The sequence below is a fragment of the Melospiza melodia genome, chromosome 5, assembly GCF_035770615.1.
Source record: "Melospiza melodia melodia isolate bMelMel2 chromosome 5, bMelMel2.pri, whole genome shotgun sequence".
NCBI classification, from domain to species: domain Eukaryota; kingdom Metazoa; phylum Chordata; class Aves; order Passeriformes; family Passerellidae; genus Melospiza; species Melospiza melodia.
The window spans coordinates 42587914-42605600 of record NC_086198.1 but is presented as its reverse complement, the minus strand read 5'-3'; the positions used below and the strand labels follow the sequence as shown (position 1 = coordinate 42605600).

The following is a 17687-nucleotide window of genomic DNA, read 5'->3' as shown; positions in this document are numbered from 1 at the left end:
TTTGAGGTATTTTGTCCAGGATCAAATCACCTACTAGCATCTTTAATAAGGCACAGCTTCATTAATACATTAACATTTTATAGCAAGTGCTTTATGTAAGCTTTGTCTGCTTTTATACATAATTGCTAGACATGTAAGAGACTCTGTTTCTAGATTTTTGTGGGACCAACAGCAATAAGGCACCTATTTTATGCTCCATTTTATTTCCAGGGATGTTGCACCACTGCCCCAGTTGCTGTTAGGCCTTTGGACACTGCCTCAATGCAGCAGCAAAGCAAGATGTGAGCAAGGATCAGTGTGAATGAGAGTTAGGAGGGATTAGGGAGTGCAGCACTGACATCCAAGAGAGCACTGCTTGTTTTGCTAAGCCGGATTTAGAAGGGAAATAAAGAAGCATTTTTCCAAATCTCTTCATTATTCATTGCACAGTGGCCTAGAAACAGATGTGCTGTTAACCTCTGTCCCCTGTTAACTCCAGTTTGTTCCTTTCTGTGCTAGGGGAGGCTAAGGGAGGGGGAGAAATGCAGCAGGGTGGTGTGAGGGGGCTTCACAGGGTCTGTGCCATGGCATCTTGCAGCCATCAAGTGTGACAGGGAGAGTTCTCCATTTCCATCACATTCCTACTCCACAGAGAAGCCTTACATTTCTCCTAGCCCTGTCTAGTTTGGGCGGGGAGCAAAGGTAGCAACTCAAATCCATTGGTACAGGAGCAGAGAAATCCCTGTGGAGTACCGCTGAGCTTCAGCAGCTACCATTAGTGACAGGACAAGAGGGAGGGGCCTCAAGTTGTGCCAGGGAAAGGTTTAGGTTGGATAGCAGGGAAAATATCTTCACCCAAAGGACTGTCAAATTCTGGAGCCACCTGAAGCTCAAGTCAGCATCCCTGAGAGATTTAAAAGCCACGTAGGTGTGGCACTTAAGGACATGGTTTGCAGAGGAATTGGCATTGCCAGGTCACTGGTGGGACTCCATCCTAAATGTCTGTTCCAGCCGTGGGTCACGGTGAGCTGGTCGTGTACCTGCTGAAGTTGCTTTGCTCCTTTTGAGTTCCAACATGTGGTGCTTTGAATGCAGACATTTTACTTCTCTTTTTAATGCTGTGCTATGTAGTGTGTGATGTCTGATGTGGTAGTTAAAAATTGTCACAGAACTGACTGACAGCCCTGCAACACTGCTCCCCACTCTTCTCCCTGTGCTACAACAGCACACCTACACCCACTCAGACGCTGGCAGTGAAAGCAGCTCCTTTCCATGTGGGATCTCTCCTGTGAGTAAACAAAGATGTTCCATTTCCCCGTGGTGTCAGTCAGGAACCTGTCGTGTGGGACCCAGGTTAATGCAGTACCTCATTATCTTCATCCATTATTTCTTTGGGAACCACACACAGTGCCTTTGTCTTGATCAAAACTGAATGAGAATATTGTGGTGAGGTCTGGAAAAGGGATTTTCATATTATATTTCTCAGGTGAATCAAATATCAGGAGATAGAAAGAAAATTCAGCAGCCAGCAATATGTGACAGAACTCATACATGACTGCTGGCAATCACTGTAAATAAGCGGGTGCCTGTAAGCACTGTATTTTAACAAATACAGTTTCTAAGTGATTTGGCATCAGGGTGAGGCTCATTTGCATCCTGCCACCTCTTTTATCAGGACTAAAAAGCCCATTTTGAGCTTTAGCTGTGTTGTGCAGCAGGCATGGTTCCATCCCTGCTCAAGGGGCTGAGCAGCACAATAGACTCAGAAACTGATATCAGAGTGTCAGAAGGACAAAAGGACTGGAGGTCAGTGGGGATGCTCAGGCTGAGAACTGTGCAGAAGCCAGAAGAGAGCATCTCTTGGCTGCCAGCCCTCCCTCCCTTTCAGGGCAAGGTAATTCCTGTCACTAATGGTCCAGTGTCACTGCTGTTGCCAGTAAACATCCGCCCAGAAAACCAGCGATGTTGTTGAAAAGTCAAATTAGAGTTTGGGGTTTTTTTCCAGATAAAGCTGTTCTTCATATTATTAAGGCTGTAGCTTTTCTGGGAAGGTGCTCTGGAGTGGCATGGAGCAGTGGTGGGTGGTGTCTGTCCCAGGGTGGTGTCTGAGCAGAGGGCATTGCTGTCTCTTGCTGCCAAGAACAGACCTTACCTGAGGGGTCTGGGAGGGCAGCGCAGCCCCTGTAAAACTTGAGCTTTGCTTGTTGAAGTGAGTGACACCCTCAGTTCTGAGCAGCACCTTTGCATTTCATATGCAGCAGCATCCAGAGCTCTGGCTGAAATGCATAATTAAACTCCAAAGACTACAGCAGGAATCCTGCTGTCTCAGACTGCTGTGCCATACACTGGGGATGAAGGAGAAGATAATAATTTCCTTTTGATGCCTGTGTACATGTTTTACAATGATGTTATGTGATAGAATGCATTAAGTAGAACAAATAGAATAACAAAATTGAGATGAAACAGGAATAATCATCCAAGAATGTTTCTTAATTAATTGGCATTCCTGGTGAACCTCAACATAAAAAAAAGGAGTTTGGTGCATTAATTCATAGACTCATTTTGATACTTTGATGACTCTGAGAAAAAATTTACCTAGAAATTTATTCAATTGAAATTGATTGAATTACACCTTAATTTAAATAGGTACATATTTATTAAGGGGGGCAGAGTCTGTTCTCTATCCTGTTATAGAATCTTGGAGACAGTTCAGCTTGAGACATCTCACAGAGCAGGATCATAGAAATATTATAAATACTAAAGAGAGCTTGTGGCTGTTACCACTTGATCATCATACTCTCACAATAATAATTTATTTCCAATGTTAAATTACTGTCTGTAAGACTTATCCGAGGATTCAAATGGAACTTAATTCATGCTCACTAAAGCAGTGGAACTATGATGTTCTGCAATGTCACACTCAGAAATGGTGTGTTTATGTAGTTGTTCAGTGGTTAATAAAAAATTACAGCTGTCACAAAGCTCAGATGTTGTGAAGGTGTCAAAAAACACTTGAGATGTCTCTGGAGCACCACATAGTCCTATTTTTCTTTTCCATGTCATAATGTTCTTTAATTATAAGGCAATTACCTCTCTCAAATGATACCATATAAGCCTGTGATGTGGTAGTTGTTAACCTGTATTTTACATCTTGTCTTTTTGCCCTCAGTCATCCTTGCTGTCAATTCAAGGTCATTTTATAGCATTTAGGTTGATAAAGGCTCTAAGTGCTGGATGTGTGAATAATAGCTAAGGACAGATTTAATTCAGAAATGGTACTAAATGATCAAAATGAGTACTTTAATTAGAGAGTAATATAAGACAATAACTGTTTGGCTGCTACCTTAAAGGCTGCCATCAAATATGTCATTTTTATAAGAGATGTCTTCTTATGAAAGGCAGCCATATAATGAATATCTTTCATGTCCCTTAGGTGCAGTCATTGAATAAATTCTTCCTACATAAAGATGAACCAGCTTTCCTAAACTGTCACAGAAATAGGTGGAAAATATTTCACACATGTGCGTGGCAGGTCATGTAAAAACTCCTGTGTTATTTGCAATTAAAGTATTCTTTTAGACAGAATATGAGACACCTTGACGTTTGCCCTGTCTGTAGCAGTGACTGTTCTGGGATATTAGGAGGCCCTGGGGTGCTGTTCTCCCCAGCTCAGCAGAGAGCAGGGGCTGGAATGGAGACACCTCTCTTTCACAAACTGGGACCAGCATGCTGGTCCTGTTCCAGCCTCACTCTGGGAGTACCCAAGGGGGAGATTCTTCTGCACAGTTTTTAGACACCGTTTATCTCCTTTTCTTCTGGTTTTTCTCCTGCGAAAATGACCAAAGCAGGATGACAAATCCATCACTAACTAATGGCAGAGTCATTTTAGGTTCCTTTCCCCTGTTCCATGGTGATTAGGTGTCATATCCGCTGGCATCTGCTGTTGCTGAGCCCGGAATTGGGTGGTGAGGTTTGCATTTGCGGTTGGCATGCAGAGCATTTGGTGACATTGTTTTCTTTCCATGTCACTCCCGTGCAGACATGGAACCGCAACACCGATTATGCAATCACACATTTCCCCTTTTCCTAAATGAATTCCAGTGATAAAGCTGGAAACGTTGTGCTGTTTCCACAGCTGCAGCAAACTGGGAGCAAAGAAAACAATAGCTGCATGAAGACATGTGCATTCCAGCTGCTGCCAACTCCCACATTCTCCCTTCTCCTTGCTCTCCTCCTGTAAGGGCCTGAATGAGGGATGTGGGACTCCAGGGGCTCTCCAAAATGCAGTTTATTCCATCCAAGAGGTTACAGCAGCCCAGGGTTGTGGGTGACAGAGCTGTGCCCACAGCTGTCAGCTCCAGCTGCAGGGAGCCCTGAGACTCTTTGGTTTTGGTTACAATGCATTATAGACTTTTCTTTGCTGAACATCTTAATGCAGTAGAACCAATCTATACCTTAACTATTATCTGTAGCCTGTCATAATTACTGTAATTACCATATTCATGTTACTATTGTCCAATCACTAGGAGTTAGTACATTACAGTTCAAGCTAGAAGTTGTTTTTCAGTTTTCTGGCAGTGGAAAATTCTGAGACCTTTTTTCTACTTGCAGCTTTGCTGACTTGTTTGCCTGTGCTCTCTTTCTGCTTGGTAAAAACATCTTCTTGTTTGAGGTGGGTTTATCCTTTGCTCTAAGCCATAAAAACCCCTTCTGACTAACACACCCTTTGCCTCCTTGGTTATCCAGTAAGGCTGGCTCAGCAATTCTTTTCTTCTATATCAAAACTTGCTTCCATCTCTATTCCTTCATCAGACTCTACATTTAAAAATCTTTCTGCCAAGCACACATATCTGTGGGACTTTCTTGTCACACTTTCATCCTTCCCAACATCCTCCCATTGGAGCAGATAAATGGCCTCAGTGACAGGAAAGGTTGGTAGCAGATAAGCTGCCAGTTAAATAATGTTTGGTAGAAAATTTGTAATTAGTGTATGAAAATACTAATTGCAACTTGATTTGGAGCTTCAAGCTTCTGGAACCAGGGAGAGAAGCCCTGAGGAAATGCAAATGAGAGTTTCTGTTCTTTTCCCTCCCAGCTTGGTCCCATAGTAAGATATTTTTCCTTTAAAGCTCACAACTCTGGAGACAACAGTTGCTTTCCTGCTGTTCACTGAGCACTGCCTCACTCCTGGGGTGCCAGTGGTATCTGCAGGAGTTGGGAAGATAAAAGAGAGAGGATCTGGTGCATATCCTGGAGATGTAAAACTGTTGGAATAGAGAGCTATGGAGAACAGCTTTTTGTGGCATGGTTCCCCAGTTTTCAAGCATTTCTAGGTGCCAGGTGATAAAAATCCTTCTCGCAGTATAAACAATATCAGGGTGTAAGGACATTGTTTAAATGGCCAGATGCCAGGGCTGGTGTGGGACCAGAATTTCAACATGATTCTGAGGTTGAGTTCATGCATCAAAATCCAAATGGCATTTGGCAAAGTAAGGATGTCTCAGCTCCTCTAAGTCCTTGGAGAAAGGTCATGGGAGCAACACTGATAACATTATTAGTCTGCAAGGAAATTGCTACTTTATTTTTCTTTTCCTGAATTTGATGGAAGATCCTTAACTGATTTAAAAACAACAATGAAAAAATTGAAAGTAGGGCAAGATACAGAATCTTCCAAATTACATATATGCAATAGCATTGCCAGAGTGATAAAACAGTAAATAATGTGAGTTAGACTTTTAATGTAAACACTTCATTTAGAAGTAGATGCTTTTTTCAGTCTGATTTATAAGCACATGAAAATTCTAGGAATACAGCTGAGGATTAAATAAATGTGTGTATGTCTGAGTGAAGACTTCAGGTTTGATTTGTGTGGGCTGACACAGTGAAAGTCTGTGAAGGTTTGGAGTTTGTATTTAGTTTTTAATGTTGCATTCTCTGGTGCATTTCCACTCATAACCCACCTTCCCCCAAAATCCCAAAGTCATAAGCCAGAAGATAAAGATGGTTAAATGATAGATAATGAATGATATATTCAAGATAGAAAATTGTATTTTTCTGCTATTTTTGAAAGCTGAAATGTACACTAATGTAGTGTGGGCTCGGAGCTCCTTGGGATAGGCACTGAGCAGACTATGTAGCATGAAAACTTTGATGCTGACATTTAGAAGTGTATCCCATGGGATTACACACAGTTGCCATAGACTGTAAGAAATGAGACAGATGGGATTTAGCTTAACCTGCTCTTGTCTAGAACAGATGCCAAACCTTCTGCCCTAAGGAGTGCCAAGGTGCCACCACTGCTTGGACTCTTAATGGCAGCTTGGCGCTTGGAAGTCTGCAAAGTCAACCCTTGTCATCAGTCTCTAAGTTAGGGAAAGAATGGAAATTAGAAGGACATAAACATTTAGAAAACATTTTGCTTCTCAGCAAATTGACATAATAGCAATGAGACAGAAGCACTGTGGCTACGCACTCGGGCTTTGTTGTCTTCAGTCTGAGGGGACCAGGACTTGCTGATGGCTTGGCAGCAATTCATGTCAGGCTGTGGTGGCTTTATTTACATCTCATTTAAATCAGCTCAGCTCTGCCCTCTGCCCCAGGGTCTCCTGGATCAACTCACCCCTTTTCCAGCTTTACTCTGATTTAGTTTTAAAAACCTCAGCATATGCAGCATGAAACATTTCATTTTTATGGCGGATATTTCTGCTGCAGAGTCCTTTTGTGTGATTCTTTCATGCTGCTCCATACCCAACATGCCCATAGTCAGGATCCCCTGCCCTGCTCTTCACCAGCCTGGGTGGAAGAGCTCCTGAACTGCTCCTGCTTTCCTCACAAGCACCTTACAGAAAACAACTTTGAGATGATTCAGAGTGAACATCCCTGCCCAAAGTAACAACTTTGTCAAACATGTAGGGCTTGTGGGCTCCATGCTAAAGCCTCAGTCCACTCTAAAAATGTCTTTGTATCTGGTTTCTCTCACTGGTGATGGTGTCCTGCCTCTGATGATTTGCTGGTGACAAATGGAATCTTGGGGTTTTTTCCTCCCAATAACTTGGATGTCTGAAGACTTAGAGCCCCCAAAATCACATATTTCCTTATTTTTTTACTCACCTGGAATTCCTCTGTTTTAGCTGTTGTGTTATACAAATAGTTTCAGGTAAGATGTCAAAGACTGTTCTTTAGTAACCCCTAAATCGATGTTCTTGACTGGTATCTGCTTGTTGTATCTCATTATTTTTAACAGGGAAAGTCACAATCATCAATAGTGATCTCTTTAATTTATGTAGCATGCAGACCTCAGTGCTGTCACTCTCTATGCAACTCCTGGCAAACATGGGGTTTTTATTTAAAGTATCCTTTTCTGAATCCTAGGCTAGAGTTTATTATTTTTAAAATTGAGGTTTTTTTCAACATATCCTGAGCTATGCAAGCATAATAAAAATACATTTTCCACATGTACTAACTAGAGCTCTGCTAGCAAAAGTTCCTGAAATTAGAAACTTCCAACTGAGCTTCTTTGTTAATCTACAGTGAGCCTTAAAAGAATCTCAGTTTGAAGACAATTAATGCAGTATTTGAAAATTGTGAGAGCTTGAAATCAATAGTGTTGTACATGCACATTACAAAATCAGAAACATCCCAGCTTCTTCCTCAGCATGCTGCAGAACCCACCCTGAAGTTAAGGGGGAAAACACTCAATAGAAAACTCCTCAGGGAAAGGTTTGTTCAGGAAAGTTGGCTTGGCCCACATGTGTGTGAGGCTGTGCAGGGGATGTGGGGTGTGCCAGGAGAATCCCTTCCCCTCCACAGCCCCCAGCCCTGCTCTCTGCCGTGGGGAACAGCAGGGAAATGTGCAGAGATTCTGTCACTGCCGAGGAGAGCTGGAAACTAATGCAGCACTGCTGAGGGCATTAGAAGGGGGAAATTAAGCCTCTCTCCCGATGTTAGCACATTCCTCAAGCTCAGGTCTCACTGACTTGGTGCTTTGCATCCGTAACACTCCAGCACTTGAGTGTGCACTTCACCTTCAGCAGCTTCATGGGCTCTGCACCTTGGGACTGGAGGTGGGAGTGCTGTGAAGCCACTGCCTGAGCTTTGTGTCTAAATTAAAACAGGAGGGGAACTCGTGTTGGAAAGGGGTATCATGAGCTCACACTCAGGATGGAGGATTTAGTTGCTTATTTATTTATTTTAAGAACCCTCTGAAATATTTCTCTGAGCATCCAGGAAGCAAAGGGCAATGAAGTCATTGGGATGCTCCCAGAGGGAGGCCATTGCTTTAAAGTTTCCCCTGCAAACAAGAAAACAGCTCAGTGTGTCAGTGAGTCAGCCCTGAGCATCTGCCTTGGCTGCAACACTTATCACAGTGGGTTTACTGTGAACATCTGAACAGCACACCAGGAAAACAAAAATAAGAGTAGAAAATGCACAAAGAGCCATCCCTGTATAGTGAGAATAAATTAATTTTCAATATGCTTCTTATTAGCTGAACACTTCACACAAATTTTACTTAGTTCTTCATTCTGCAGGTTGGGAATATCAGGTATTCTAAAGGAGACACCTATGATCCAGAATGTCAGAGGAGCAGGGAGAAGGAAAGCACAGCACATCCATCTAAAGTATTCCCAAGTCTTGAACCCCCACTCTTTATACAGTTAATGGCCTCTCTCAGCAGTTAATGGCCTATATGTAAATAATGCCCATGAAGGTCAAAGTCTAAAAAATAGTAAAATAGATTCTGTGGCCTGTCAGCGTTTGCTTAAATTTGACTGGTTACTGGTGCTGAAATTCTAATAATGAATTCCAGACTATTCACAGTCCTAACTTGCTTCTTCATTTGGGAATAAATCCAGCCAATTTATTCTAAAAAATAGAAGCCATGAAATCTATAGGATGTATCTTACAGACATTTCGTGGCAGTTGGTGAACTCATGACTTTATCTGATAGAAAACACCCTCAAAATCAGCGTCTGCCTCCTAATCCCTTTATGTTTTTCCTGGTTCAGTTTTTTTTTCATCTTGCACAGTCTAGAAAAAGTTTCAAAACAGTTGTTTTGAGACATTTTTCCTATTGCTATTAGTGCCATTTGCTTCCATATCATCACTGGTTTTTTGCTGAGATTACTTTGCTTTTCCATGGATGCCCTGCAAGTCCTTTGAAAATGTGAAATGCTTTCACTGAAAAAAGTAATGTTGGCACATAATGGATCAATTAGAAAGGCATGTGGTGCAGGAAAGTGTACAAGTCTTGACCTTTTTTGTCATAGTGCAGTCTTCTGATAATCAGAGGTTGATATTTCTTTGAAGCATTTCTACACTTGAAATATTTCAACTTAAAATGTATTGGTTTGCAGACTTCTTTTTTACATATACGAGTGTAAAAATGTGTCTCTTTGTCTGTGTGCCTATAGGTATATTCCAAAGCGCAGCCATGCCAAAAATAGCACACAGACACATCTGGGAAACACACCAGAGTCTCCTGCAAAGAGGCAGCAGCAGGGAATATATGTGCATATAGATGGACGTGTGTTATATGTGCAGCGTTACCAGCATATTGAATAACTTCCTTAGGGCACTGCTGAAGCAAGAGGCACTGCTGAATGCCTCTGTGACTGAGGCTAATTCTTGCTGGGTTTTGGTTCAATATTTGTCAGATCAACAGCTTAGGAATTTCATGCTTGGATCTCTAGTTTAAAAGCCCTCGCTGGGGAAACTGCCTGGTGTTTTAGGAATTCTTGATGGGAATGAATGTTGTGTGACTATCATGCTTTCTGTGTAGACATTTGCCTACAAGAGGAAGATTGGTTTGCAGCGTTTTGCAGATTCTGTGGCCTGTTCCCCTCAGGCCCAGCTTCTCAGTTTTCAGAGGAGAAGGGTGGTGGAAGGATCCGGCTGGGTCCCTTCAGAGAAAATCCTGACTTCCAGCAAAATCAGCTTGTTACGGAGGAACTGCCCAGCTGGGACTGGGGGCTGACCTTGTGTTCAAGGAGCCTGTCAGAGTTAAGAAAGCAGAAACTATTGACTAAAATAGCCAAGTGGGGACAAGGACTTTTCCAGTTGGATCAAAAAAATGGGAATTTTCTGAAAGGATTTAACAAGGCAGAGGAAAAAGAAGGGGAAGGAAATGAAATGCCTTACGGACATAGTTCCCTGAGGAGTCCCAAATATGGAATGAGCTGAAGTATGGAGCACTGCATGGCTTTCCTGGTGTAGTTTACCTGTTTTAAGAAGAGAATGTTGCAGCTGAACCATGGGAAGGATGTGGGACTTGTGTGTGTGTGACATTTCTTTTACAAATGCAAAGTGCAGATCCCAGAAACCCATCATTTTCAGGGTGTGTTATAGCTCTCTCCTGCAGCATCTCCTGTGCAGTCAGCGCCAGCCTGCGAGTTTGGGGACAATTGGGTGGCAGGGCTCCAGGTCCCCAGCCTGGTCCCAGAGACAATGCTGTGCAGAGGGGCCGGGGGGCAGAGCACAGCAGCAGCCCTGCAGCACGCTGGGTCCAGAGCAGCGCAACAGCCAGAGCTTCTGCAGGCACTTAGTGAGAGCAGAGCTTCTGGGTCCGGGGAAATTAGCTCCGGAATGAAATGGGAGTTACACAACCCATCCACGCTGCCAGCCATTAGAGACAGCTATGGCGCCTTTAGAGATCCTGGCCAGGAAGCCCTCATAGGAAAGCAGGCTTCAAGTTATTTATGGACAGGCAGAGCCCAATGGTTTTAATTTTCTAGACAGCTCAGGAGGCCAATCAGATTGGCAACACCAGCAGAATTTGTCAAGAAGCCCCAACTCCTGCTACCACAAATTAATAAGAACCGGTTTTGGGGGAGATGCGCAGTATTGGTGGACTTGGCTGTTCTATGCATGGTTGAGAATTGAACCTCTTCTCACACTCAGGGAGAAGTTGTCTTTGGTCTACTATCTGCTGTTACATTCTCTTTTTTAGTGTCAAACTGGTATAAATATATTTGCCCTTGATTTTTGATACTTACTGCTGCCCGTGCTGGATTCATTTTCTCATCATATGGAAGCCATATGTATTCTTTACACATAGCCTGTAGTGCACTGCAGAATTTATTACCCCATCCTTTAAACATACTGCTCTTACACGCTCAAAGCCCAGCATTTTTATATGCTGTAGATACGTTCACTGCTAGCAAATTATGAGGCACTGTAAAAATTGTATTTATCCACATAATTTTCTATAGCCATTGTTAAATGGAGACGTGGAGGAAAGAAGGGTGCCTCAAAGTACCTGTGCTCCTGTATATGTAGGTATTTTGAGTAGCTCAGGTCACGGAGGGAAATTTCATTCCTCACTGAGGCGAGGACAGATTCGATGGTGTGACCGAGCTGGTTTTTGAAAGCAGCATACACAGGCACTCTGAAATATTTCCAGAAAAGGCTTTGGCATGCATAGGGACATTTTATGTTAGGATTAAGGTGTCCATACACCTGAGCATTTCCTCCACCACCCTGATGCCTGTCTCCTCCAACCTCCAGGTACCAGATCCACACGGGACTGCAGCACTCCATCATCCGGCCGACGCAGCCCAACTGCTTACCTCTGGATAATGTCACACTACCTCAGAAGCTCAAGGAGGTCGGGTACTCCACGCACATGGTGGGCAAGTGGCACCTGGGCTTCTACCGCCGGGAGTGCATGCCCACCCAGAGGGGGTTCGACTCCTTCTTCGGCTCGCTCCTGGGCAGCGGTGACTACTACACCCACTTCAAGTGCGACAGCCCCGGGATATGCGGCTATGACCTGTACGAGAACAACAACGCCGCCTGGGACCACGACAACGGCATCTACTCCACGCAGATGTACACGCAGAAAGTGCAGCAGATCCTGGCTTCTCATAACCCTAGGAAACCCATATTCCTCTATATTGCCTACCAAGCTGTCCATTCGCCTCTTCAGGCGCCGGGCAGGTATTTTGAACATTACCGCTCGATAAACAACATCAACAGGCGGCGGTACGCGGCCATGCTGGCCTGCTTGGATGAGGCCATAAATAATGTGACCCTCGCTCTGAGGAAGTATGGCTACTATGAGAACAGCGTTATCATTTATTCTTCTGATAACGGCGGGCAGCCGATGGCCGGAGGCAGTAACTGGCCACTTCGAGGAAGCAAAGGCACCTATTGGGAAGGAGGTATCCGCGCCGTAGGGTTTGTGCACAGCCCCCTTCTGAAAAACAAAGGGTCTGTATGCAAGGAGCTGGTGCACATCACAGACTGGTTCCCCACGCTGATCACGCTGGCGGAGGGGCAGATCGATGAAGACATCCAGCTGGACGGCTATGATGTGTGGGAGACCATCAGCGAGGGCCGGCGCTCCCCGCGGGTGGACATCCTGCACAACATCGACCCCATCTACACCAAAGCCAAGAACGGCTCCTGGGCCGCTGGCTACGGGATCTGGAACACTGCCATCCAGTCTGCCATCAGAGTGAATCACTGGAAGCTGCTAACGGGAAACCCGGGCTACAGCGACTGGGTGCCTCCGCAGGCCTTCAGCAACGCGGGTCCCAACCGCTGGCACAACGAGCGCGTCTCCTGGTCGGCCGGGAAAACCGTGTGGCTCTTCAACATCACGGCCGACCCCTACGAGCGCGTGGACCTGTCTGCCCGGCACCCCGAGGTGGTGAAGCAGCTGCTGCGGAGGCTCTCGCAGTTCAACAAGACCGCGGTGCCCGTCCGCTACCCGCCCAAGGACCCTCGCAGCAACCCCAAGCTCAACGGAGGAGTCTGGGGGCCGTGGTTTAAGGAGGACGAAAATAAAAAGAAATCAGACAAAAGCAAAAGTGCAAATAAGCAGAAGAAGATGAAGAAGAAGAAGAAAGCCAGTCGGAAAAAGGGGCAGTCATTTCACTGCCGGTCGCGTCTTGCTGGTGGGTAAACTCTAAGCAGGGTCCTTGGCAAGGCCTGAGTCAGCCTGGCCCCACTTCTCGAACTTCTGATGGAATAGACTAGAAATGCCAGTTCTGCACTATGAATGAAAGTTGTCATCTTTTAATTTTGTCTCTGATTTCACCAGCACAAGATACCTTAGCACTCTGAGTGACCATGTGACAGACTTTCTCCTCCACCGGATGAGTGGTCCTCACCCATCACCAGACACATTCCAGATAACAACAGCGATAGCATCTTGTTTCAGGAAACTTAGCTTTGATGGACAAATGATGGTTCCTTCCCTTAATTAGCTGGAATTTTGGAGAGCATGGAGATGTTAATGGCAGATGTTCTCAAGCTGACAGATGGTTCAGAGGGAGAGAGGAGAAACAAAACCCAAGAACCTCTGTGTGTCAGTAAGTGTTAGTCATCAGCCTGTGACATGTTTTGATACAACACAGCAAAACTGAAGCCATCAGGGTAACTTTGTAGAGCTGCTGGGGAGGGGGGGCATGATAGGAGGAAAGCTGCTTTAAATTAGATTTTGTCCATCTTAACTAAATCTGAAATATTTTTAACATTTCCTAGATGTGCTGAGCTCCCCCCATTTGCAGTAAAACACATGACCAACAAGCACACACCTTGTGTAATTTATTACAGGATAGACAAAAACACATCACCAAAGTGAATGTAATACTTAAACACTTTAAGATAACTATACAACAATATGTAAAATAGATAATTTATTTTACAGCACAATCCTATTTCTCTTCCATTAAAATTTCCTAGCTGATGCAAGGTACTCCTGTGGGTGCCAGGGTAGTTTGGGTTCTTTTAATGTTGCCTTTTAAAGTTTATTTCCACCCTGTCATTCAGACTTTATTTAACAGATTCATGTCCTCAGAGTACTGTAAACCAAGGAAATACTGTATACACTGCTAGGATGAGGAAGGAGAACAATTCAGGTGTGTCACTGCATTATGTATTTGCCTTCAGTGGTTTTGAATGTAACAAAGGGTTTATTTAATTTAGGAGTCCCACGAATATTGTTCATTTCTGTACAGAAGCTAGGCCATCTTGATGTTCGGGGTGGGGGGGGAAATTTTAACCTTTTATTTATGTACCTATTAAAATAGTTTATTTTTATGACATTCATAAAAGCGGTCTGCCTCTTTTTTTGCATCCAAAATAACAATTCTGGCCTAGTTTGTTTTAAACAAACTCAAGTAAGATGTTTCATTACTATTATTTTTGGTACAGGGATGTTTTATGACATTTTGCTTCTGAAACAGAATTTCTTCTCCCAATATATATATCATTTGAGACATGCTTCAAAGTTTGCCCTTTTCCAAGGTGTCTGCATGGATGATGGATGCACGGACTGGCTGCACATTGGTGGTGATCTGTGGTAATTGATAAAATGCACACACACATATAAGCTTCAAGATGAATTATGTTAAGTAAAATTGATGATTCATTTGTTGAATGGCTATAATTTATTTGGGTAAAATTTCAGATAAGCCTGCTTTTCAGCAGTGTGTTACTTAACTCAAAAATTATATTTATATAAATGGATTATGGCTAAAAAAATTGAGCATTCCTAAAATCAGTGCACACAGAAATCTGAATGAAATACAGCTGTCCAGAACTCCAGCAACCTCTGACCTTTTCAAAAGGCAGCTAACTGCAGGTACATACTGACAAACCCCAGCAAATGGCCTACTTAAAGATGTAAAGAAGAATAAAGCTGCCATTAACAAAACACAGAAACAAGTCAGGCAGCTCTTAGAGATACTTCTGTAATGAATATACTGGGGAGGACACAGAAATTCACTTGGAGAATTGCATGTAAATAATAATTATAAAAGGATGGTGTGTATCTGCATAAGTGCTTGATATTGTCACTGTTATTTTTCATGCTGTGTGGTCCTTAAGATGACTAATTAATTCCTTAGAAATCTGTCTAGCTTTTCTTCACATCCACACCATCCAGTGAGTAATCAGGAACTCTGATGTTCTCTAAATTCTCACTTTTTAAAAAGCATGCTGTTGATGTCCTTAAAAGAAATGAGAATAGCATATTGAGATATTATGCTTCAAAATGTGATCTATAAAACTCATATGTGTGAGAAGATTAATTTAATTTTCCAAGGTATTTTTTAAAATACGAAAATTAGGTGTATAAGTTAAACTACATACAGAGAGACTACGATACTTTAATTTATTTTGTCATAATAACCGCAAGGCAGTGTGATAGAGTGTTATCCTCATAGAATTAATTATTGCCCTTTTTCCTGAAAGTTTTATGGTGGCTTTGGCTTTCATTGGACCAAAGCAGCAGGGAACATTATTCCCTGACAACATTTTCTTCTATAATTATTTATATCTGTTCTCTCTCAGGCAGAATGGGAGTCCTTGAAAGTAACCAGTGCAAGGCAGAGCAGTGGATCAGTACTCTGTCTTAAATAAATGTGCCACGAGAGTAAGTGTTCGTAGAGTACTCAGTGGGAGTACATTTTCAGTGAATTTGATATTTTAATCTAGTGGAGGGCAAAAGTTGGCTTTAGAGTGGGGTAGGAAATAGCCACAATTGAGCTGCACTCCTGAATGTTTTGCTGAAATGCTCTGTGTCTGCTCTCACACAACACTTGTTGTTTCATTGCAGCAGCACTGTGGGCTCTGGTTCATGGGGGTGCTGTGTAGCTCTCAAACCCCACTGTCTGCTGAGCCCTCAGTAGCTCCTACACGCTCCCAGCTGGATTTCACAGCTTGTTTGCATCTGCAGATATGTTACATGCCCACTCTGGGGGAAGGTTTGATGGGTAAACACTGGAAAAAGACCTGGAGAAAGGCTGGGTAGGGGCAGACATAAGCTTTCTCCAGACTCTGTGTGGGCACAAGGAAAAGGCAGGCTGGATATAACCCTGACCTGGTCTCAGACAACCACACCTTCAGGGGGCCAGCCTGTTCTTCAGAAGAATACTGTCTTTTCCAGGTTTTTGCAATTTTATTTTAAAGCTCTTCACAAACAATCTTCTAATGGTAAGATAACTTTAACATCTCCATGACTTTTAAAGTTTTATTACCAATAATATTGTTATTGTTATTATTATTATTGTGTTGTTGTTCCTTAGTTTTACATAAATTTGGAGACAAAACACTCTTGCACAGCTACAGGTAAAGAGGAGTGGAAGGTTGTGCCAGGCAGGAATGGTGAGTAAAGCAGAACTGTCAGTCTTTCCCTGTGGGGAAGATGGGAGGGGATGGCCGTGTGGGTGTGAAGCTCAGCCAGACCTGCAAACTTCGGAGCACAAAGGCACAGTGACATACTCTGCAATTTTTAAACACCCCCCAAAGTAAAGCACTTCACAAACTTGAACTTGGTAAACTTTAACTTAGCCAAACTTTGACTGATCCAGACACAACAGGGCACTTTCTAAGGCATTGCCTGGAATTTTTTAGTTTGGTGTACAATGTATTTTGAGAAGAAGGTAGGAGAAAAAGGAGAAAGAAAAAGGAGAAAGGTATGTAGGCAACACCCCGCGGCCCCGCGAGGCCCTGAGGGCCTCTGGATCCACGGCAGGGGAGCCCTGGGAGCTCGGGGCGTGTCCCGGGCTCTGCTCCGCTCCCCTGTGGCTCCCCGGGCACGGCTGTGCTTTGATGAGCCCTAAGGGGACACACAGACACACGGCGCCATTGGGGTGAAGGAGACGGGTTGACATCTTGGGGCAGGGCAGGGGAAGGTGGAGGTCTGCCATGGTGGGTGAGGGTGTGTGAGGGAAACGGGCTGCAGGTGTGTGTCAGGCTGTGGGGTCAGAGCGCCATTTTGCGTGGGACTGTGAGTAACTCAGCCGTTTTGTGTCAGGCTGTGGGTCACTCCCTCCGCCATTTTGTATTGGGCCGTGGGGTCATGCCGCCATTTTGTGGCAGAGCATGGATTACTCCGCCATTTTATGGCAAGCTGTGCGGTCACTCCACAGTGTTGTGTCAGGCCATGGGGTCACTCCACCATGTTGTGTGAGATAGTCAATTCCTCCCAGTGGTATTCTTTCGTGCAAATGGGGGTGCTGGATGTCCCAGGTCCTACTCTGAATGGGTGCAGGAAATCTCTGAGAAAAAAAAGAAAGAAAATTACTTGTAATATGTTTGATAGTATTTTGTTTTTTTCAGCTAAGGAGATCTATGAATAAAGGGTTGTTATTTTGATCACTATTGATGTGCACTATACCCAAGTACTGGAAGAAGTACCTGTTGGTTTTCAGGATGTAACACTCCCAGATGAGTGCAGGTTCCTTTTGTCATCTGCAAATGACAATAAGGTGACTACAAAATAACACAAGCTCCACTTCAGCATCTCATTCTGTTCAGAGGAATACTCAGTAATGTACATGATTTCTTTTCTGTGGATCATAAGTCAAGGTCTTGATGAAGTGGGGGATTTGTGTCAAAGGCAAGCCAATGTGAAAATACAAAAATGCTTTCTTTTCCTGTGTTATGCTTCCTGCTTTCATCTCTGCCAAGCAAGCTAATAACAAAATATAAATACAGATAACCACATGAAAGAAGGTATAATTAAGTACTTGGATTTGAATTAATGGTACAACAAAAGTATAATCCATGATATGGTTTAAAGTTATTTCAATAATTCCGTTTGTTTCAGGTATAACCAGGGCAAGGTTGCTGAAGTTTAGCTTATGACTGAAGTTACAGAACTGATTAACAACTGTTATTGTGAATTTCCATAACAAGAGAACAGGGTCCTGAAATGTCATACTGATGTAGCCTGAAAAATACTCTTTTATAATTCCTTA

At 43.5% G+C, this 17687-nt stretch overlaps 1 protein-coding gene across 1 annotated transcript in view; it reads left to right on the top strand.

Annotated features, from left to right (window-relative positions):
• The window catches only part of ARSJ (arylsulfatase family member J), a 33777-nt gene extending 19782 nt beyond the window's left edge, over positions 1-13995 (top strand). The window contains exon 2 of the mRNA XM_063157191.1: positions 11482-13995. Within this exon, the coding sequence (XP_063013261.1) occupies positions 11482-12883 (1402 nt within the window). The 3' untranslated portion in view covers positions 12884-13995. The remainder of the gene's footprint in view (positions 1-11481) is intronic.
• Positions 13996-17687: the final 3692 nt, after the last annotated feature.